The sequence below is a fragment of the Malurus melanocephalus genome, unplaced genomic scaffold (assembly GCF_030028575.1).
Source record: "Malurus melanocephalus ecotype Western Australia unplaced genomic scaffold, MMel_1.1 scaffold_284, whole genome shotgun sequence".
Lineage (NCBI taxonomy): Eukaryota > Metazoa > Chordata > Aves > Passeriformes > Maluridae > Malurus > Malurus melanocephalus.
The window spans coordinates 525,439-548,846 of record NW_026623516.1 but is presented as its reverse complement, the minus strand read 5'-3'; the positions used below and the strand labels follow the sequence as shown (position 1 = coordinate 548,846).

The window sequence follows — 23,408 nt, the reverse complement described above, 5'->3', positions numbered from 1 at the left end:
CACACATGGAAGGGATCCTCAGCTGTCCCTAGTGGAGCTGCCTAATTCCCAAAGCACTGAAAWCATTGAGGAGGAAGATGTTTCCTGGCCTTTACCTGCCTTGGTGCCCTGTCAAGAGGTTGTGCTGTTGGCTTGGGCTGTACAGCATTGAGTTCCTTCCCATAGGTTCTGGACTGAGTTGATTTATCAAAAACAAAGCATGTGAATGAGTCCTCTTTAAAATGTTTATTCTAACAGGAATTGCAGTGCTGCCCTAAAACAGTGGCTTGAGGGGGTCACATGCTGTGCTGAGTTCTGGGTTTTACTTTTTGAGGTGGTGATGAAAAATTATGTTTCTTCCCTTCCAGGTGAGCCTCCCTACCCCCCTGGGTATAAATGGGGCTGGGTTTTTTTAAAAGCAGAAAAAAAGCAAATGTATTGAATTAGAAAGCGTCCTGTATACATGTTGGCATTTGCTCTGGGCATGGGTTTTTCTGCAAGGAAGCCTTTTCACAAGGACCTTACTTAACGTTATTTTGAGACTGTTTGTTGTAAACCGTCAATCTGCTAGAAATGGATTGGACTTTTTCACTGCTCCTTGAAGAAGCTCATTTTTCAGGTAGTATTTGTGAAGAAGTGTTGAATCAGACAGGTACACCTACCAAGAATTGATTTAAAATAAGAGTAGGTGCACATGGCCACTCACTGGCTACTGTGGCTTGTAGCTCTGCTCTGTGCTTTGCCTGGGATGGGGACATGGCAGAGGAGCTGGTGTCAGGATCCAGGTGCTCCAAGCCTGTCCCCAGCTCTGCCTTCCCAGACAGGTATCCTTTTAAAGYACATCTTCTTCACCTTATSKTGTGGGGATTGTYCTRCCTCTTCACCTTGGCAGKGGATTGCTGAATTGCTAATCCTCCAAGTCAGTTTAACACAACTTGTGGCAAAAACAKGAAGAAAAGCCCCAAAGCAGCATAAATTCCTGTGAGATGGAGGCGTGCTGTTAGTTCTRGAGGGAGCTATAGCATTTCAGCATGTTTTTTTGCTGCAAGTTATTGCTGGGCACGGGTGCAGCTYCGTGAGGACAGTAAGAAACCATGTGCCAGGCCAAGTGGTTTGAATAACCAGAACTTTTCTTCCTTCTTTAAGGTGAATCCCAGTGGCAAGACGCTGGAGGAGAGGCGGTCCAGTTTGGACGCGGAGATCGACTCTCTGACCAGCATCCTGGCYGACCTGGAGAGCAGCTCTCCCTACAAACCTCGCACTCAACAGGTTAGTGGCGTAAACACGGAGCGGGAAAGGGGCCAGCATCGACTTCTGGAGTCAATTTGCTAAGTGCTTGGTATTTGTTGCGAGCAGGCCTGCCAGCCCCTCCTGATAGCATCCAGATGTGGCTGTCAATGGGGAGAAGGGCGCAGCTGCTCCGAGGGGGCACCGGCTCAGAGCAAAAGGCCTCTGATCCCCATTGTCAGATCGCCACGGAGATTGGTAGAAAAATACTTGCAAGAAGTGGCATTTCATCYGCCTCAACTTTCGACCGACAATGGCTTGTGGATTAAAACCTGCTCRGTTCACAAGTACTTTTGTGCTTTTATTTTCTTGTTGTTTTTCTGTTCTGTTAAGTCTTGTCTGTCGCGCTGCCAGTAGGATCCAGATATGAGCATCTCACGAAGTGGCTTGGATTGGAGCTCAGCTGTCAGGGTGGCTGTAGCCCAGCAAGGCAGACTGGAATTCGCACTTCTCTGCTGTGTCTAGACGAGGACTGCAGGGGTGACAGAGAYTTGGCTAATTTTTGTCACTCATCTAGGTAGTGCTTGAGTGGAGCTATTTAAGTTCTGGTGAGATGTCRTCTATTTATCAGAGGAAGTGGTGACACCCCAGTGGCACTTTAAAAAGGGTGATTCTTGAGATCTCATAAAATCATCCTAGATATGTTTGTGCCTTGTCTTTCCTTCCTAGTCTCACGACTGGTCTCATTTGTTGCACGTGTATGTGTCTATAGGATATATGCAGCTATATGTATGCTGTATTTACCTTAGTAAAACCCCAAAAATTGAATGTATCGAAGGAGTAAGTGAGTGATGTGTGCACACCCACTATCCATACAAGCCTTCTCTTTGGTTTATGTCTTTTTTGCTTCTTTTCATTGCTGCATTTCTTTTAACTAACTGAGAAGCGATACTTTTGAAGAAGAACTAAAGTAGTGACCAGAGTCTGTTTAGATTTTCTCTTGTTTAAGTCTGTGAATGATGCAAAAGCAGAGTGAAATYAGATTTGTCCACTTTTGAGAGTGTCCCCCTGCACACAGAGGTGCTGTGTTTCCGTCCTTTCTGCAGGGATCTCCCTATAAATTTATCTTTCATTTTAGTAGCATGTGCACAGTTATTGCAGAAACTTACAGACTTGTCCTTGAAAAAGAGTCTAATTTGGATTAGTCAGAGAAAAAGAGCAGTAATGTAAACCAGAAACAATTCAGCCCTTTTTCCAGTGGGTTTTTGTTGCAGTAAATGAGATGAGTTCTGCTCAGGCACCATGGTGAATAACCCATGTTCAGTTTGTTTGCATGGGCCAAGYGCACACCAGTGCACACTGTTACTGGGGAATGCTTTATAGAGCCAAAACACTGCCAGGGTTAAATGAAAGAGATTTGTGCTTCCCGTTATCCTCAGCAATGCCCGCAATTGGCTCCAACAACTTTGTAGGGATCCATTACTTTTGTATTCCCTTCATGGAGCATCTGCAGTTTGCTGACAGTATTCCCTGATGCTTCTTTCTTTGGGATATGGGGTTCTGTGAATAGGTTGTTTCTTCTCTTTTATTTTATACCTTTGRCATTAAAAAAAAATAAAATCACAGCATTCAAATGCAGACTTCTGCTGGTGTATTGGAGTTTTTGGAGGATTTGAAGTCATAGCCCAAGTTTGGGACTCGATCTGAGTTCTGAAGCTCATCACCATCCAAGATGACGTGCTCATTCCTATTTATGCACATTCTCGTTCCTCTGACTTTCTGTCACAACCCAGGTGGGGGCTCTGCAGATTTGTCCCCTGCACCCACGAGCACCTGAATGTGAGGCTCCCAGGTGCACTGTGCACTGTGTGCGACCTGGTGGGCAGAAGAAGCTGAACTCCATCTCTGGGAAAAAAAATCCCAGCTTGATTTGTTTAATCTGGCTTTTCAGCATCTCCTGGTCAGTGTAATGATGTCCTGTGAAAAGTACTGCTGCAACAACGTCTAACTAGAGCTGCTAGAGAAGGAAAATGCCAGAGTTGGATGTATCCTCTGCTGTAATTAAAGAGTACTCGAACAAGTCCTTGAAAGGTGGAACTAGAACGTAAAGCTTTGATATTTTCCTTTGTTTGATCTGTACTAGGTATTAAAACTGGTGAGTCATTTGATGGTCTTATAGTAGGATAATAGATTAGGCTGCAAATTGTAAGGTACTTACTCAGAACATCAGCACATTTATTGGATTACACCTTAGCTGACCTTCCCAAATTTATCAGGATAATGGCTGCAGATAGGAAAAAAGAGCTACAACTTGTTTTCAGAGAAGGCGTTTTCAGTTGTGCTTATGCAGTTAAAGCATTATAATAATTTTATAGGAATACCTTGCCCTTGGGGATWCTCTCATTCTTGAATAAGAGAAACTTTATTGTTAGGTTTCTTTTTTTATATTATCTTCAAGACAGTTATAATAAACGTAAGATAAATCGTAATGTMGTCCTCTCTCACTGGGGTAGGAGTGAAAGCAGGGTAATGACAAGCAGTTTATTTAACATACCCTGCCCGTTGGCATAAATTCACACAAAGGGAAGCTCTTTTGATCCTTGGTATGGGTTCAAGATTGCAGAGACACACACTGCACCCGGAGGTGTCTGTGACACAGAGATGTAATGTTTCTCAGAAAAGGTGAGCCAACATCAACCCCAGACAACGTCCTCTAGCCCTTGCTATTGAGGACATGGATGAGTGTGAAYCTCTGCACCATTCCTGCATTGCTTACCTGTGTGTGACATTTTCTGTGTGCTGGGCAGGTGACAAGGACACTGCCATGACCTAAAACTCACCACTGTTAATAGAAGGCAGGGGGAGAGCTTGGACACCTGTGGTCAGCAGTGCCCTCCTGGWACCCGGTTGTCCTGCCTAATTCAAGGCAACTGAGTAGGAAAGCAAAGGTCACCTAGGCTAAGTCCATGTCTTGCAAGCCAAAATCTCTCTGACTGACTCACAGAAGCAGTCAGAARTGATTAAAATACCGCTTTTTTTCCTTTCTAAATTGCACATATCTAAAAGCAAAGAAAATTAGGAAACTAAATCACTATGTTTAGCCTCAACATAGCAGCATCAAAGGATGTTTTCTGTCATGTAAGGTGGTGCAGGAGAGACTGTATTTAAAGAATTCAGCTAGAGCTGAAGTTTTAGAAAGGATCTGTGTGACCTTCACCAGCATGACCAATTCCAGCCCTSTGGTACAGTAACTTGAAATGGGCAAGACAACCAACATGATGTCAAAATTGCCATGACTGCAGTGGCTTGTGAGGTTTAGCTTGCCTCGGGTATCATTGGAAGAACTACAGATGGATTATGAAAAAAAAAATCTAATTAGTATTTCCTTCTGTTTGGTAAACTTTGGAAGTACTGGTGTGATGGGTAAAGTACAGAGCTCCTCTTGTGCAGCTGCAATGTGCTTCTGCACAATTGTACAGTATGTACAATGTACATATCACACCTTCTGAACTGCAGTAACTCATTGGAGAGTTCACAGGCAGAGAACCCACTGTGTCTTTCATTAGCAAAAGGAGGCATTAGTAAAAGACAAGATATTAGGTGCTTAATTTCCATGGATGAGAGCAGAGGTAAGTGATAAATTGTGTGAACCCCCTAAGTAGAGGCCTAGTGAATGCTGTGRTCATCTGGCTCCTCTGTTAAAGATTATTTTCCCCAGTTTTTATCTGTTTTGCTTAAATTCTTGTGTAAGAGATCAGTGCAGCAATACCTTAACCAAAAAAAAACCCCAAACCAGACATGCCAAATTTCAGCCCATAAAATGAATGTTTACATTTTTTGAAAAACAAGAAAACTTTGTGRCTCTGGAGAAAGGGCTTCCAGCAGAGACTGTGAAAATGAAATACTGGAAATAGCAGCACACGTAAGCTCAGGATTTTTTGTCCCTGCTGTGAATTATGTATTGAATGCTGATTKCTTTGTCTGGAATTGGACACCTACCTTCCAAAACTCTTGTTTTATCCCGAAATTCCAACAGAATGTCTGTTTGGCAAAACAGCACTTTGCGGGAGGTGTACCAGGTAATRAGATGTACCTGGTCTGATGATATTTAAGCCTTTTCTAAAAGCAAATATTCTGTGGCCAGTATTTGTGAGGTATTTAAATAGCAAAAAAATCTTGCTTGACTGTACATCATGGTCAAGATGAAATCTACTTGTGCMCAGCTCTCAGAGGCAGCTTGATCCAGAGGGGACTGGCTGGCACTCTGGAGACCTGTTTGACTCCCAGCAACCACGACTGTGCTCAATGACCTTGAATGCAGTGTTTCCCCTCTCCTTCCTCTCAAAATCTCTTCTGTCCTCGTAGCTTGGCAACCTCTTCAGTGTGATTTGCCTCTTACTCACCATGTGGCGATGTGGAATATTGGCCTGGGCTGAAGGCCTTTAGGTGACGTGGTTGTACAAACAGGTGGGGAAATGAAGGCAGAATTAGGTGAGATATCTGAGGACTCATGCCCATGTCCCTGCCCCTGTGTCATTGCCCCCAGTACTAGACATCTGTCACTATCCAACACTGGAAGCCAAATTGAGTARTTTTTTTGAAGTAGAAGAAGCTCATTTTCAATGTGAGCTACAGAACAATGAAAATGTAAGGAAAATTAAATTAAAAAATCAGTGATACGTTTTCATTAAGTTTCAAGCATACTGGGAAATAATTTCCTTTAATGACTGAAATTTAAAAGGGGTTTAAATGTTTGACAGCACTGGTTGTTATTCTATCACTTCTTTTGACAACCATTTGGGGATAATAAAAGCAGTGAAAAGGCAATGRACCTATTTTCTTGCAGAGTGGTGGAGCAGGATTGAACAATTTCAGCTGTAGGATGGCTAACCACAAAACAAAGCAAAATGTTGAGTGCTGAACACTCCTAGGAGGACTCTTCCTGTGAATTTCTAATTTTAGTGCCCCACTTATAGCTGTGTCAGGAATGCATGGCTGAGAGTTCGGATGTTTTATCTTGGTTTATGCAGAGCCGTGTCTCCAACCACGTTTAAAGCTTCCTACTCAGCAAGGGGAAGCACATTCCCCCAGCTTTGAGGAAGATCCTTATGATTGTTCTTGGTTTGGTCTGTGAGGCTCTGTGAAGAACAGATCACTGAATCTGAATTCAAAACAGTCTGTGCAAATTTGCTGGTCYGGGCTCAGAGTCTGTCATTGTACCTGGTACTTGCCTGAGCCTGGCTGCTTAGGTTGGTTGGCAAAAAAGGGATTTTGGAAGTACAGGCCACAGGATATTTTACAGAACCCCAGTTGTTAGGAAGGTATTTATTTCTTTTAAGAAAGACARTTTAGGGGTACAAACAGATTGAGATTAATTTGGTGGGTTCAGAATGAATTCCTCCCTYCTGTAGCATTTATGTGACAGAAAGTTTTATGTTTCCTCAGTTGTGGGACTCAGGGGGATATGGCTTTTTCAYATGTTCAGTTTGGGCTGAAATGGGTGGCTTAACTTCTGCCATCTTCACATATGATATTTGAGGAAATTAAGTTTTCTGGCCTCTTTCTGCTGCTCTGAACACATCTAACTGCTGGGCATCTGCACAGCTTTGCCAGAGAACCTTCAATGTCCAGCAGCACAGCACGGTAGCCAGGCAGTGCTTTCCCAGATGCAAGAGGCTCTTTGTATTTGTGCACTTGAGGACTGTGCATTTTGTGTTTTGTAGGGTTTTGAATCTCTTTGTTGCAGGATGCAGGAGGTTATTGGAAATAAGCCCATCTGCTGAAGCTGAGAACCATCCCCTGTCTATCCTAAAGGCCTGGTGATCTTTTGGCAGAACCTCCAGCTCCTTCAGAGCTTTTGTGYTACACAGTGCTTTTCCTGAAGGCTGTGAGTGCTGCTGTTTTGCATATTTGGATGGCTCATATCGACACAGAGGGGTGGCAGTGTCTCACAGAGGTGTGCCCAAGCTGGGGAGCTCCAGCACTCGTAGCAGCCCCAGAAGGTCTGTGCAGGCTGTGGCTGTTCTCAGTGGGCTGTGGCATTTTTGCCATAGTCATGGGTGTTTGGAATTGCATGAGCTGTTACAAAGATGGGGTCACCTCTGAGAGATGTACCTGTGYTTCTGGCTGATGTATGCTGGCTTTGTGCTGTCTGGAAAACCTGGGGGGATTAATGAAAGTAGGAAAGGAAGCTTCCCATCTGGAGGAATTTCACTATGTTCCTCCCAGCACTCAGAATGCAAAGCCTCTACATCCAGAAACCTTCATCCTGTGGTTCCCATCTCCAAAGGCAGAGTGACATTCCTACCCCACGTGGGTGGCGTTTGAGGTGGTCCCAGGCTTGGAGCTTTCCAGAAGGACCATGTGGGTTCTCTGGCCGTGAGCAGCACATCTGTCCCACCATCCCTGACATGTCTGCAGGCAGGGGTGTGCACAGGATGGGGATATTCAGCCATGAGAATTGGGAGGCATAGCCAAGAGATGATTTAGTGTGTGTTTGGATTTTCTCTTTCTCTGTAAGAARGGGAAACCTTCCTGCACTCACCAGCTCCAGCCAGTGCGTGCGGCAAACCGGCGCTGCTCTGATTAGCAGATGCCTGAATCGGTTGCATCTGCTGGTATGTATTAAACCTTAATCCTTTTGATAAGAGCATGTCCGTGAAGATTTTAAAAGAAAGTTTTCTGAGATCCTAGATTATCAGCTTGTCACAGATGAACAGGATAAGAGTGACCTTTGCAGGGTATTATTTCTTCCTCTTGTACTATCATCAGAGTGAAAATAAATCAGCACTACTCCTGCTGTTTCTTTTTCTGGTATATAATCAAGTTCACAGAAATATCAGTAAGGTTTTCTTTTCCCKTTTTCCCTTTCTCTTTTTCTGCATCCATTTTGGTTTTCTGCCTACGTGTTTAGCTACATCTTTAGATGACGATGGGTGTTGGATATATTGAACTTCAAAATCTGTGCAGGCATCTCAAATTTGTGTACGGATAAAGATAAACATTTACTTTGGGAGCAGTGATAAAAAGCAAATAGTRCCTCATAATTCAGTCTTTTTCTCATTCTGCATTTGTGATTGTTTTGCTGTGAGTGGTTGAGAGCAGGACTCTTATTCTCTAAAGCTTTTCAAGGCCTTCTACCTATTGTTACATTTTCTGTCTTCTTCCCCACAATGGGACYGAGCTGCTGTATGCCATCATCTCAGGAAGCCTGTCATCATTTCCCCATCCTCGTGTTTTGGCACTCGCTGTGGTTTGGCTCTCTCCTCAAAGGGCTGCAGCGCGCTGCACGAGCTGTCCGTGTGTCCTGGCAGCTGCCTCAGGGGCAGGAGCCTGGGTTTTGTTGGGACACAGCCTCTGCTTGTGTTCCTGCATGGGTGGATGCACCTGAGTGCTTCAGAGGCATCAGGTTCACCACCATAAAGCAGCCCTGTGAAATGAGGAAGTACACGGGCTGTCTCATGGGCAGGGGAGGAACCAAGGCACTGGGGGATCAGATGATTTGCTTTGTGCCTGAGTCACCAGAGGAGCTGAGGCCACACCATGGGCACCCTGTCAGATTTGTCTTCATCTCATACCCCATGGGAGTGGATGGGCAGAGCAYATGTGAGAACACCCCCTGTCAGGAAGATTTAAAGAGGTCTCGGGYGTGGGGAAATGCATCCATCTCTGTCTTGGAGTGTGTGAACCGAGCAGGGAAGATGAAAACCCTTCTGTATCTTCTGTGGGAAGGTGTTGCTTGATGCTCAGCTACAGTTTTGTGATTTCCAGTCAACAGTTTTCTTGATGTGGTGCCTTGACAGCAAACCCACAAGGATTCAAAGCCTTGAGCCCTGAAAGCTGTTCTCTGCTGGATCTGTRTCATCACTCTCTGATCTCCCAGCACTCCTGAAGTGGGAATCTGTTTTCCCCACCTGCATATGGCTGGAAGTTGAACTTAGTCCTTTGGCACAGGGCACTGATTTCCCATGTGTGGCAATTGCTCTCCTGCCCAGTGCCTGCCAAGGAAATAGCTGGAGCATTTTGAAATGAAAGCAGAGTTGATTAATTCTTTCTAACCAGCACCCATTGGTGTCCAGCAGTTGGCTGCTCCCCACGTATGGTTTGATTTTGTGTGACCACTTTTAAGTGGGTCTGTGGGAGGGGTATCTGTGTGAAGAACTCTGTGGCTGGGGAGGAGGACACAGATCTCTGTCTTGGGGAGCTGCAGGGAGGTGCTGGGCTGTCCTTGCTTGGCCCTTGGGGTGGCCCTTCTGCACACATGCACAGCGAGCTCCCAGCCTGCTGCRTGTCTTGCAGGTAACTTGAACTTTTGCTCTTCCAGACGGTGCTGTAAGCAGGCTCTCTGACCTGGAACACGGATTGTTTGGCTGACACACACAGACAAATGCCAAGGCTAATACTAGGGAGACAAGGGAAGCAGGGGGGGCAGGCAGGAGAGGTAACAGATGAGAACAGGAAGGGTCAGAGTCTGCTCAAGACGCAAGACACAAGTCCATAGGAAATCAGGCTTCCTTTGCTCTGCTCTCTATGGTTTCTGTTCCTTTTGTGTTGTGTTTTTCTCTTCTGTGCACAGGAGGAACCAGCTGCRTTTCCCTCCCTGCTAGGGAAAGGAAATAGTTGAGAGCCAAGGGAACAGCACAGCAACTTGTAGGAACACCTGCATGGCAATTCATCATTTGGGACTGTGCTCCCACTGTGGCCTGTGCTGGGCGTATTCCCCAGGCCATTTCCACCCAAGGAGGAGTGATGACTGTGTGATTTGTGCATCACCCTCACAGCACGGAGGGTCTTGTCTTGGTGTGCCTTCAATTGTCTCAAATCTATCCAGAGACCTCTGCAGGGCTGGCATGGATCCTGTTGATGGGAGTTCCCGTGGAATTGTTCTCTTCAGAAGAGGAGGGCAGCTGCTTTCTGCAGTGGTAGTTTCTAAATACAGTTTAAAAGGTGAAGGGTTAAGCACACTGTGAAGCCCTGGCATTCAAAGTATGGCCTTTGTGAGTTCATCCTCATTACTCACTGCTGCCTGTTTGCACGAGTGAGTGCTTGCAACTTTCCCCCTGTTTATCCTTGTTGTGCCCTGAGGTGGGAGAAGTTTGGTTCTTTTATTCTTCAAGGGCAGAACTGGGGCACAGAGAGACCTCACAGCTCATKGTAAAAGAGGGCCTTGCGCAGACATCAGTGACATCAGTGGCACTCTGGGAGAGTGTTGTCTCTCGCTGGTCCATCCTGTTCTGTGTGTTTTTCTGAGGGTCTGCCCTGCCAGGGAGGGAGAACCTCTCCCTAGAGCCTTTGCTGGCCACCCCAAAGGCAGGTCAGGTCTATTTGCAGATTCCTTTCGGGAAGGGCCGCTTACAAGGACCTAGAGCTCCACAGAAAAGTGAGACCTGGCTCTGCAGTTTCTACATCAGACTCTGCTACCAGTGTGTAAATAAACACGATGCATTTGTAGCCTGAATGTATCTCTGGATTGTTCCAAGATGTTCCTAGTTCCAAACCCAGTTCATTAAAGTAAGAGGCAGAAGCATCTGTGAATGGTTTGAGAAGCAGTGTCTATATTTTCTCTTATTGATTGCCTTTTGCCTTCCTGTCTGGAACTTTTTGAGAGATGACTGTGATGCTGAAATGCTTTGTCTCTTTCTGTATATTAAAGCTGCCTAGGCTGAAAAAAACCCCAACCCACATCTAGCCTGTATCTGAAAGCCATGAATTGATAGATCCTTGCTATAGCTCTTCAAGTAACTGTAAATTACTCCAGGCTGTTACAGTTTCATTGTTAGGAAGTTCCTTCCTTGACTCAGACTTCTTTGCATCACAGTAAAATGCAATTAGGTGACGTACTTATTGTGGCTTGGAAGCACTTGCAATTCTCTCAGCCTTATGTTGTCAACTTTTGCTCAATAGCAGGCTTGTGGACTGTGTCACTGTGCCTGTGTTAGCATATATTATCACCATATGGTGTTTCAGTCGTGAATAGGAAACTTTTATGAGTATGTAAAAGAGGTTGAAATGAAAAAGAAATATTACAGTAAGATAAAACTAACATGCTGCTTCRCTGCTGAAAGTGAGCACTCTAACTAACTGCTGTTTCTATGGGAAATCAATAATGTGTTGGTCCAATGGGTATTACTGTCTTCCCCCACAGATTTAAAAACAAAAACTAAACAAAAAAAAACTAAACAAAAAAAAAAAAAAAAAGAACCTGGCTAGAAAAATGAGACTTTGAAGCAGTTATAAATACTTCTGCCAATGTTTGCAGTCTGATACGGAGTCCTCCCTGCCCAAACAAAATATTTTGAGACTTACAGTGAATTCTTCACTTGGAAGGGAGTAGTTACATGTGCATAAATRCAGTAAGAGCAAGGGCTGGTTTTGCAGTTTGCGTGGCTATGTGTAAAGAAAGGTGGGATTGTTGCAATCATYTCACCTGATTGCCAGCACAACCCAGGTCAGAGACTTTGCTATCTTGCCATAAGTAGCACTGTTGTTATGTTCCCTCCTTTGGAGTGATTTGGGAGATGTCGATGAGAGCCCGTTCCTGTCCCAGGCTGCTCAGAACCATGAAGAATTGCCATCTTGTGTACCAGCAATCATTCCAGTCATCCTGGGGTCTCAGRCAATTTTGATGCCTTCTTCCAAAACCATTAACTTGTGATCCAAGGAGAATTCAAGAAAGATGGGAGGCACAGTTCTGTTTCCATCGAGCAGAAAGCCTGGACCCATGTGCAGCTTCAAGCTGTGATTATCAAGAGGGGAAGAGAAGATGTTGGCATTGATTACTGTGCTGGCTTGCAGGAAGATCAATTGTGCATTACATRGAATATCTGTGCAGTTAAGACCCTTTTACAATCCTAAAAAGTGGTAGAAAAACACTTGTTCAGCTGGATATTTTTGACGATTGTGTAGTTCAGGCGGGAGATAGTACAGATATTGTTTTGAATTATATTTAATCTTTTTTTCTGGAAAGATTTTGACTGGAATCTGCATCAGCAGCTCATGTCCAAAGAGCAAGACGAGGAATCTGGCTGTGGAAAAGGGTTRCTGTGAAAATCATGGTGTTTTATGAGGCCCCAGTGACAGAGAGCTGCTACCGTGCTCGAGACAGCACTCACTGCCTCCTGAGAAAAGCTGTGGAGATACCACACAGAGGATGCAATTGTTAAGTGCTTCTTTTGGATAATGTAGATCACTGTTAGCTTTTGGAGGTATCTGGAAGAGTCAGTGCCAGCACCCCAAAGCAGGACTGTTTAATASTGGAAATCATCAGACTTTCTGGCAAGACTTGCCTTTGACAAGACTTGGCTTTGACGTTGTTGAGTAATGTGGTCATTTCTAACTAATGGCAATAAAACTTTAGGGAACACCTGCTGTTTGGATATTGAACATATGTGTGCGTGCTCGTGTACAATCACAAATGCAGGCAGGTCTAGAAAATACAATTTATATTTGGCATCTTTCCTACAAATTGTAKTTCAGAACACCTTAAAGTCTTCCTGTAAATAAAATCATTTCAGAATTAAGCTCATTAATGGAGAGAAGGAGATGAGGTAAGGCACAAAGACAAAGGAGGGAAAAGGTGGCTTTTGTTTTGTTTTGTGGGCWTTTTAAAGGCAAAACATCCATCTGATGAATTCAGTTATTTGCTGAATGTACTCAGTGATTTCTCAGGAGGACATATGGACAATCTCAGGAGATTGTCTGCATGATAGGAGCTGCATGGAGCCAAAATCAAAATGATGTTTTGATCGTTTAGAAAGTATAAATGGAGGGAACATCTGAGGATCTCTGGCTGTTTTGCTTATGAGGCAGTGCTGGATTATCCCCYATAATCAGTGCTTTCGCCAGCCCAGTTTCAAATAAATTAAATGTAAATATCTCATTGCTTTCTTTGGGTGATTATTCCAGACTGAAATGTATACAGCTGCTAAGAGCTATTTGACTTCAGCATTTCCTTTCTTAATTTAATCTCCTTGTTCTGAGTGACCCTTCMTATATGTGTCCATGCACATGTCCTCGTACCATATGGATGCATTCCCCGTCTGCACATACGGAGTGCGAGGAGGTTGAAATTCCCCACTACAGACAGAGCTGTAATAAAAGGACTGACAGACTGGGTCTGTAATATGCCTGACCTGACAATTAAGCAAACTTATTACCATGTCAGCCTGCCAGATGGATCATCTACTCATGATGTAACGTGTGTTGCTTCTTGAATGTATTGGAGTGCAGTTTCCTATTTTATGTTTGTTGAGCTGAGAAAGGGAGAGGGAAAAGACAGTTTTATTTGAACTAAACCCACTCRTTTCAAGTGTGTTTAATGATAGCAATATGTGACAGATAAAATAAAATCCTAGGCCCTGGTCCATGTTTATTTTAATTTCAAGCAATGGGGAGAGATGGAAGAGATAAAATTATAGGCTAAAAATGTTTCTYGATGTAAAATAGCAGCTTGAGTCCTGAAGGGGGCTTTCCTTGCTGCACCCTGCAGGGTTCTCASATATATTGTCASAGCTTAGCTGGGTAGGAATTTGGGRCTTTGACTCTGAGAAAAGTCARGTTGGACTGATTRGCATCAGCTTYRYAATTGTTTCCTTTTAGTTTACTAAAGGTAGTGAGTCTACATTGACAGAGAGGGGAGGAAAGAAGTGCTCAGTCTGGAGCATCTGTCACTAACCTGGACTTTATTTTTACCAAGTCCACCCTGAACCTGAGGAGGAGGTAAGTTGTTCTCAGACCTGTGTTGTAGATGTGTCCCTGAGACTGCCAGGCCTCTACCTGCTGTTGAGTAACCTTGTCTGAGCCATCTTCTGCCTCTGGGCTGTTAAATAGGGAAAAACCCGATTTCTTTGGCCACCTGCTCAGTGTGTGGTGTTTGGATTAATGTCCATCACCTGGTGCAGTGAGGATTCATAGGTGATGAACTGTTTGTGACCTTCACTATTTGCATCTGGACCTCTGAGGGTTTATTCTCTCTGCTCTTCTGTGACAGCAGCGTGTATGGATGGGGATAAAGTGTCTCTCTCCAAGTCCTGTGCTGAGCACAGCCTTGCAAGTCTGTGCARCTGTTTCACCTTTCTTTGTGGCCTGGTGGAGTCAACAGCACCAAAGTTCTCTGCCTGAATATTTCCCTTTATCTAAGAATTTTCTGTACACAGAGAACTAGCTTGATTAAAATTATGTCTACCTTAATAGTCAGTCAGGGATTTTTCCTGTATCAGATCATCCAATGGCATTATGAGCTCATGTAAATCTCTGGAATTTAAAACATYCCATGGCAAAGAAGTTCAATGGAGGTGGGGCAGACACACCTTATTCTTGATATTTTCCCTTTGCCTCCCGCAAGGGTGSTTTCCTKTTGCTTCTTTGTAGAACTGGAAGTSACAGAGCAATCATTCCTCCTGTTTGTACCACTTGGAGTCTTAGCTGTCTCTTTTCAAGGCTCAAGGCTCCTGGGATACTTGGTTATTTCAGAGGAATGTGAAAAATTTAGGTGCAGTATCCACTTGTTTCTGATCAGGTATTGCTCTAACTGCCAACTGATGAGCTTATATGCCACAAAAAGTTGAAGTGACTGTTGGACCTGTGTTGTTGTATTTTTTATTTGCTATTGCCTTACTCTGAAGCAATGGATTAACAGTGGATTTCATTTATTAGAGGTGAAGCCTGTGATTCACCTGTGGGACTTTCAGAGTAMCTTCCATAGTGCTCTGCTTTTTTCTGGTTTGATTTGGTGGTTCTATTTGGTTTAGATTTTTTGTTTTTTTTCAATCATTTCAGGATTCAACAATTTGACTAGAWTTTGACCTCTCCAAAGACAGTATCCATGGGGTCTTTGATGCTTGCAAATACACAGTGGTAGGAGAGATACAAGATGATTGATGCGGGAGAGGTCTGATGCAGCCACAGTACTTTGGAACAAGATGAGATCTTCTGCTCTCTGTTTCCTCACAGATCTCTGACATGCCCCATTATTTTCAGTAAGACTTTTATTTTTTCTAGCTTTAGGTTTTCCATCTGTAAAACAGAGGTGGTAATAATAACATATCCCACCTGGCTGTCTGACTTCAGAAAGGATTTTAGAATCTCCAGCGGAAAATTCTTCTGCAAGCACAAAAATATAACAGTTTTGCCAGCTTATGTAAAAAATTGTTTCCTGCAGTGAAAAAATCACAATATCAAACACTTTTATTTTCTGTAAGGGAATTCAGCATCTRACTCTTCCAAATGTGTTAGGTAATGTTTTGCATTATAGATTGTRTGCTGTTAATTTAATTGCAAGTTCTATGCAGAGGAGAAATTGTTGAGTGTACTTTAGTGATTTATGCTATGATTTGATCAGTGTGTTAGTAGTCTGGCAAATCTTAACTTCCAGAAACATCTAAGAGTTCAGTWCATTAGAGATGAATAAGCTATGTGCATGAGCATGTGTGCTTTTATKACTAAAACTAAATTAAAACTTGAGCCCTTTTGGACTGAATTAGGCAGCACTTCTCCACCTCTTTTTCTGTMTTTCAAAACCCCTCAGTGCAACCAGTATGATTCTAATGTGCTCTGCATTATTTTTCTGCTTTAACATGAAGACCTGGAGAGACAGTAAAAGCTCTGTATAGAATGTATTGTAAAGTGAGGGAGGGAGCCCAACAAAGCTAATTATACAGACACTCCCACTCTATTACCCTTTAGAGAAATTGAGCCTAACATTCTGCTCTGAGCTTGTTAAACTATTCTTTTTGGGTGCAAGGAGCTTATTGAGGGAATGAAATAGCTACACTGTGTAATCAGAATGGGAATTGGAGCAGATCATTATATTTACTCATTTGATTAGCCATAAAATAGCTACTGAAGTCCCCATTTTAAATCTGCTTAGCAATTGTGCAGCAGGGCAAACTGGGTCTTTTAATTAGAAAAGAAAAGAGATTGCAGTATTTTTTATAAGTAATAAATATATAAACACACACACATTGTGATCCTGTTTATGTAAATAACCTCTTCCCTGTGGGTGTTCTTGCCTCCTAATTGTTCAGGGTCTTTCTGCTTCTAGCTGCAGAGAAAAACGGAATGAGACATTTACGCTGGAAAGCACAATGTCTGAAACTTAAAATCCAGCCAGAGATTTAGATTAGCCATTACAGTAAAACTGCTATAGGATGGATAGGTAACCCCAGGAAAAGATGGCATGGAAAGCAGTGAAGGATTACTGGGGTCAGGTTGTGCTGTGTACTGTGGGTTCAGGAGCAGTTTAGGCAGGGTCAGTCCTGCCTTAAGGGAGAGGACTGTCTGAAGAGTCTCTCAAGGTCCCTTGCAAGGTGTAAGATTTGCTCAAGAGAGGTGAGGCCATRCATAACCTTGAGCAGGTCCCATTCCCGAGGGAGCTGGAGTCGCAGGGGCTCAGGCAGGGGCAGGGCACGGTCCCCCCAGACATCTGAGACCAGCAAGTCCCGAGCTGCCCTGCAGGCACTCCCTGCATTTGTGCACAGCCACAGCCAGCGATGCCCTGCTGTCTCKCTAAGAAAATTCACTGCCCAGCCACTGTCCGTAAAGGCTTGGAAAGGAGCCATTACTGAAGGTTTCATTTTCAGGCTTCCTTTGCTATCTGAGGAACTTGCAAATYAGAGCAGATGTTCCAAAGGCAATGAGCTCTGTAGCCGCTGGTTTCTCTGTTTAGGATGGTCACTGTCTTAATATTTGTTGAGAATAAAATATGCCTTTAGGAAGTCAAAACCTGTGTAAATATTTYAGCTTTTTATTTATGTAATTTGGTTTTAAGACAGCCTGAAACAATGAAATAAGCTTGGTTTCAGAGAGCAGATTTGTTTTTAAAATGCATTAGACTATGTGTGGAGGGCTGACCATTGGTAAGCATGTTGTGGTGCTGTACTTCTGTGGATCACTAAAAAGTCATATTGATAATGACAATAACAAAACTATTCTTTTGATGTTGCTTGTGGATGACAAGGCCTTTGGGCAGCAGTAAGGGGCACAGTAGAGCTTTACCATTTCAGTTATAAGGGATGAAATCACTATTTGGCCTAGTGGCTCATTTTCTTTGTGGATATATTCTCCCATATTTCCTTTTTTCATGATTTAACTGGTCCATGGGTTAGAACCCACTTGTGAATGCCCAGAAATCCTGCTGTGTTGAGAATTGATCTCCAGAGAGGCTCAGAGCAATGCCTCCCAGATGTGCTGTGGGGACCTAAAAGGACACCTCAGGGGAAGAAATGCCAGCASTGGCTGTTCTGCATCTGCCAAGAARGATTTTGGTGCCTGGGGATTGTTACTCTGGCGTTATTCCACAGCACTAAATTGTATGAGCAGGACATTGGGCTGGCCAAATTTTTTAAAAAATGCCATTATTAGGCCCAACATACCATTAGTTGTAAATGTCTGGCCAAGAGAACAAGCACCTAACTATAAAGAGGTTAGAAGTGTACTGTAAATTTTAGTGAACKCCTAATTCTGTTTTTAATGTGGCTGGGACACCTGCAGTGAGCTGGGGCTGTTGAGCATCGCCCTGCATTGCTACAAGCACCTCAGAGCCCACCTGGCTGTCAGGAGGAGCAGGGCTAAAGGGAGATTGCATGGTTCAGTTTTCACTTGATTGTGGCAGGAAGGCGTTTTAAGGGCTTTCTCTGAAGTTCTGCACACCTGTGGCTGCCATTGAAATTAATGGAACATTTGACATTGATACCAATTCTTCTCCTTTTTTTTCCGTCCACCAGCCTATTCGTATCCTTTCTGTGCCACAGGGGTGGAGAGAGCCCTAGTCTAGTCTCACCAGCGCAGTGTATTTAGAAAAACTGGCTAAATGTTCCTGGAGGAACATTTTTAATGTTACATCTCCCTTTGGATATGTGCCTTTCCCAACTGAGAGGCTGCTTTGCACCCGGGGAAGGGGGTTTGTGTTTAGAGCRTGTCTGCGAACTGCGATTGTTGACTGGATCAAGCTGTCACTGTGTCACTTAAATGTTACAATCTCTCAAGCTGTCATGATGACTTTTAAAYTGAAGCAAAGGTGATGGCTTCCTTCTCACATCAACAGCCGCGCCATTTCCAGAGCTGTGCGTTCTGGCACTCTGCCGCCTGCCTTCTGCTTTGAGGATTTTGATCTCCCCAGCCTCTTTCCTGGGGTAATTTGCATCTCACCTGCCTGGCTGCCGTGAGGGCACAGTTAGATCAGGACACACAGCTCCATGCTTTCAGTAAGCCAGGTGTTTTCAGCCAAGAGCATGACTTTCTGTAGTAATTTGGTGTTATTTGCATAGGGTTCTSTCTCTTCCAGGGAAAAGTGTATTCCTGTAATCTGATCTAAAAGGGCTCCTAAAGGAATTATTTAGCTATTTTTCTAGAAGTATGTAATAAATTTCCCGGGAGGAATGGTGCTCTTCTGCGTGGTGGAAGAGTGAGAAAGTATTTAGAGAGATTTCCCAAGAGATGAGCCTAAATGTGTCTTTTCTGTAGACATATCTGCTACTATTGCTCATTGCAGGGACGTGCTGCAGTTCACAGAAGCAACTTTGCTGATGTTCTGCCACTTCATAAAGGGCTTTCTCTTCTGGAAGTGCTGATTTCACTAATGCTTGAGTCYAAACACCTCTGCTCAGTGAAGAAGTGCTGGGTTGGGCTGCTGAAATGGTCCCATACAGGTGGAATGAGCTGCCCTCATGCAATCCCCCCTCTGAACATTTAATCTGTGAAGCGAAAGCAAGGCACAGCTATTTCTGTACATGTCCAGTTGTAAATGCTGGGAAGTCTCTCTGGATTCTTTCCAARGGCTGTGTGAGCTGTGTTTTGGCATTTGCAAAGCAGCAAGTCTGATGCATGTGTTCATGGGACAGGCAGTGGAGAATTCATTGCATTTCTCGTGAATCCATTAAAAGTGCGTGGTCTTATGCTTATCCCTTAAGATCCTGCCTGGACTGGAGCAATACCCACCAGGAGCCTGATGGATCTGAGGTTATGGTGTGCACTTTTGATCTGGTTGTAATTTCTGGTACTTTCAGGTGAAGGATTAGTAGGTGAGGAGACAGGGACTTACAGTAAGGGCAGGTGAAATGCCTGAGCTGCTGTGGCAGCTGAGCACTTAGATGCTGGTGGTTGTGCTCATAGTTGCTGAGATTTTGGGTAGGAGGAAAAGAAAATCAAATATTGAATGCTATGGGAAATTTGGTCTTTGGCATCTGAGTAGGAAAATATTTGGCATTCAACATCTGCAGGAAACTTGGTGCTTAGTTCAGGCCAAAGAGCTAGAGGAGCTGAAGGGTATGACCTTCTGTCCATTTTAAGGCATGGTCACTGCCTTTTAGCCCATTGAGGCTAGCATTTTCCAAGAAATGTCCTTTCCCAGGCTAAGCTGGGMGGTGAGTAGGCTGCTGGTTTTGCAGAGCTGGGTGAATGCAGGAAACCCCAGAGCCCCRTTTCAATCCTCCCGCAAAGGACCAGGTCACTTTTGTTTCTGGGCTGGTGACACTGCAGTTGGATTTCTCCCTGGCCTTTGGAATGCCCAGTCTGAGGTCACCTCCAGTTTTGGCAGAGCAGGAGATGGTGTGGAAACGCTCGCCCTGGCAGGGAGAAGCAGTGACTGGATTGACCACTGCAGTCAGCTCTTGGTCCAAGCACTCCATTGATATAATTAATGCTGCATAGAGGGGAGCAGCCACTTCTCTGAGACCCTTTGCAGGATCTTTGGAATCCGCCCGTGCGGTGTTTCTGTCCGYGTGTCCCTCTGCCACTCAGGGTTGGAGGAATGACTAAGTAGTGCTGACGACATCAGTTGTTGGCCTGTATTAATTATTTCTGCGGGTTCTATTTACTTGCTTGTTCCCTATGGGAATGTTGTGCATACAGATCGCAGCAGCACTTAATTTTATTGCAGTGAGCGGCTGAGGTTGGGGAAGGGGAGGGAGGAGAGGAGAGAAAGGGTCGTGTATGCGTCAGCCCTGTCAGGCTTTTCCTTYTGTTTCATTTGTGCTGAGGTTTTTATTATCATTAAGCCGATTGTATCTGTGGCACAAAGGGCTGGGTTACCTCGGTAACCACACTAGCTGGGATGGTAATCCATTTATAGCATCACTGCTCAGGTCTGATTAAATTAGCATGCTGATGACGTAAATGCTTGGCTGGGTGATGCTGATGAGGCTGCTCCTAATAGGAACTCTCGCCCTTACATTTATTCTCATTTATTTCATGAGACCCCTGCAGGAAATGTACAGAAATAAGGCTACAGATGATTGACTCTTGTTTTCAGAACAACTTGTGCTGCTAGCAACAGACAGTKCTTGATCTGAATGCAGACGGCAGCCTGCACATTTTGCCTTGTTTCTTCCTGCTGCAGAATTCCCCACACAGCCCTGCCGAGGCAGAGCCCTGCTCTTGAGCCCTGCTTGCCATCTGCCACAGCAGCAGCGGGAGCAGCTCCTCTGGCTGATGGGCTATTTCCAGACACCGCTACAAAAGAAATAAAAAAGGTAATAATAAAAGAAAAGGAACACCCTGATTCTTTACTCCCTCYTGTGAGATTCCTGCAAACACAGACATCTTTTTATTCACTCCAAACAAGCCAGTTATTTATGTCTGAATTTTCAGTGTCTAACAATACYGTTCAGTGCTCACATGTGGATGAAATGCTTTCAGCATCTTCTGTCCAGCCCCTTGAGGGAAAACACTGACAACTGCACGATCACATCACTGTGCCTGTTGCTTGATGAAGTGGTGAGAACAAGAGGACTGAGAGTTGCTGAAACTCCTGGTTTCCCTTCCCAGCCCTGCCTCTGATTTACTGGATAAGGAATCTTTGGGGCAAGCAGCTTCCTAGCAGGCTATYTGGGGCTCCCAGGACTTCAGTTTTTCATCTGTAAAAAGAGAATTAAAAAGGATGCTTTTACATTTTTTTTTTCCTTTTTGCAAGAAGCATGGGAGTGATTAAGTGTGTTTAAATTCTGAAAGTATTTGAAGATCCTCAGGTGGAAGCTCTGAGGTTCTGAACAATTTGCCATTTTAATTGTCAGATTTGATTTATCCAGTCGGCATAGAAGGATTTAAAAGGAATTTTTGAACAAAAGCAGTTTTGGGATGGAGGACTAAAAATGCAATAAATTTTAAGTAGCAATAAATAGTTTGGCATTTGCCCTGGAGTATGAGCAGATGTGGTTGCACAGAAACCACTGGAGCTACACCTGCTTTCAGTCGGATTTGGACATGGAAATCTGTTATTTGTGAAATAACAAGTATGGTTTTGAGACGCAAATGCAAATTGTTCAGTACTGTCATTTTCTGGTCCTGCAAGTTCTTACCTAGAGCTCATAGTGCTTTTCCCTGTGAGCTCTGGAATAAAGGTATGACCTTTGAGTATGTGGGAGCCTTCTGCCTATGYCTTTCCCAGCTCTGGTTGCTCTCTTTGAGAAGTATCCAGTACCTGAAGGGCCCTGCCCAAAATCTGAAGCTCTGTAAAGTTGTGGGGCACTGAATTTGTCAGTGGCAGTGCTGTACCCACCTGGCAGCCAGCTGAGCCGGAGCATCCTGGTTTGCTCCATGCTCCCTGTGCAGTGATGGGAGCAGCTGAGCTGGGGATGCTCCTGCTCATTCCTTGGGCTGTRTGGGACACATTTGCTCCATCCACTGCCCCACCAGCACCACACTGACAGAACGGCTCTGCTCCGATCCTCCAACCAGAGCAGGTGCACTCTGTTAATGAAGGCATTTCCAAGAGTTTGATTCTACCTCTGGCTCAGTTCAGAGCATCCTGCTGTCAAGAAATCCTGCACCCATGGCCTGGGATGCCTTACCCTAGGGCTTTCCTTTAAATTTAAACTTCTGTGGCCAATTCCGTTAATTTAACTATTTTCGTTGTAAAAAATGTGCAAGTCAGCAGCAGCATGTTCAGGAGGGGCTGTGGGTACTCCTGAGCTGGTCTCTGCTTCCTGCAGGAGTGACAGGCATGAACAGCATTTTCCTGATTTATTTCCTGGATAACTTTCACCTCCTGGAATGAGCTGCTCCGAGGGACACAGACCCAGGGGCACCCACCCAGCACATGAGGTGATGGAAGCTTTCAGAGGAGATGTCCAGCAATCATCAAGAGGGACTCTGGATTGTACTGAGGCTTGGAAAGTCATCCCTTTCCTCCTGAGGTCCATAGCATCTCTACTCAATAAGTAAAYAATCAGCCATCTGTTAATTATCACCCTTTGGTTAATTAACCTGTGTGGGTTAATTAACCCCTGTCAGAGGGGGCTGACAAGAGCACATGGAGAGGAGATGGCTGTTTCTCTTCCAGCAGCATTCACAAGGTGACTGGCAAGATTTTGGCTTCAAGATCATTCCTGTTTGTTTCAGGTACATCACAAGAGCCTAACTGAGGTCTGAGCCCCCCTTTTTCAGCTTTTTCTTTTCCCAAAGATTTATCCAAAATAAGCTTATTTTGGTCTGAAGGGTCTGCCCCTGATTTGGTTTGCTGAAGGAGAAGTTACTCTGGCTCTGAAGAGCTCAAGTCAGACAAGGACCGCAGGGCAGGAGGGGAAGTCCTACTGAAATTCCCCTCCCTTCCCCATGGGTTTCTGTGATTTTTGGCATGAGTGCATTGCCTTAAGAGTGCCTGGAAATTTTCATTATAGGTGAGCAAAATTTCAACTCATTTGTCTACCAAATTAGAGCAAGGCAGGAGATGAACTGTAATAAAATTCCTGTTTGTTGAAACAGACCCATTCTTGCTCATTTGGAGAAAAAGAAAAGCCTCTCATGTTTGCATGTGTTTGGATTTGATGTTGCTTGAGCCTGGTCCCTCTCTTTTCTGAATTCCTTGGGATATTTGTGTCTTATTCCAAGGGGAGAGGAATCCATTGGCAGAATTTGGTTTAACACTATGAAGATTTTTTTTATTTTTTTTAGGGGGGTTGCAAGAATTAGGTTTTTCAAACTATTTTTATTCTTCCAAAGGAAGGTTTGCTGCTTATTATCTCACAAGCTTTTATCTGGTGCTGAGTCATGGAAGTGAGAGAATGTGTAGGCGTCTTAGCATAAGAGAGTAATTCTGTCATTTACATTTACAGACAGATATGCTTTCCAGAAAACTTTTTTTTGTGGGTTACAAAAGTGATTAATCTACTGTTGAAGCTGTCAGAGGAGGTTTTCTGTTTAAGAATTTTTTGAAGGAAAGAAAAATCTGTTTCTACTTATAGGAAATAATAAGGTAGAAATTGCAATAA

The 23,408-nt window shown here is 44.1% G+C and overlaps 1 protein-coding gene across 1 annotated transcript in view; it reads left to right on the top strand.

Moving 5' to 3' along the window:
• Positions 1–23,408, top strand: part of LPP (LIM domain containing preferred translocation partner in lipoma) — a 196,099-nt gene that overhangs the window by 45,108 nt on the left and 127,583 nt on the right. Inside the window, exon 3 of the mRNA XM_057376614.1 lies at positions 1,126–1,248. Within this exon, the coding sequence (XP_057232597.1) occupies positions 1,126–1,248 (123 nt within the window). The remainder of the gene's footprint in view (positions 1–1,125; positions 1,249–23,408) is intronic.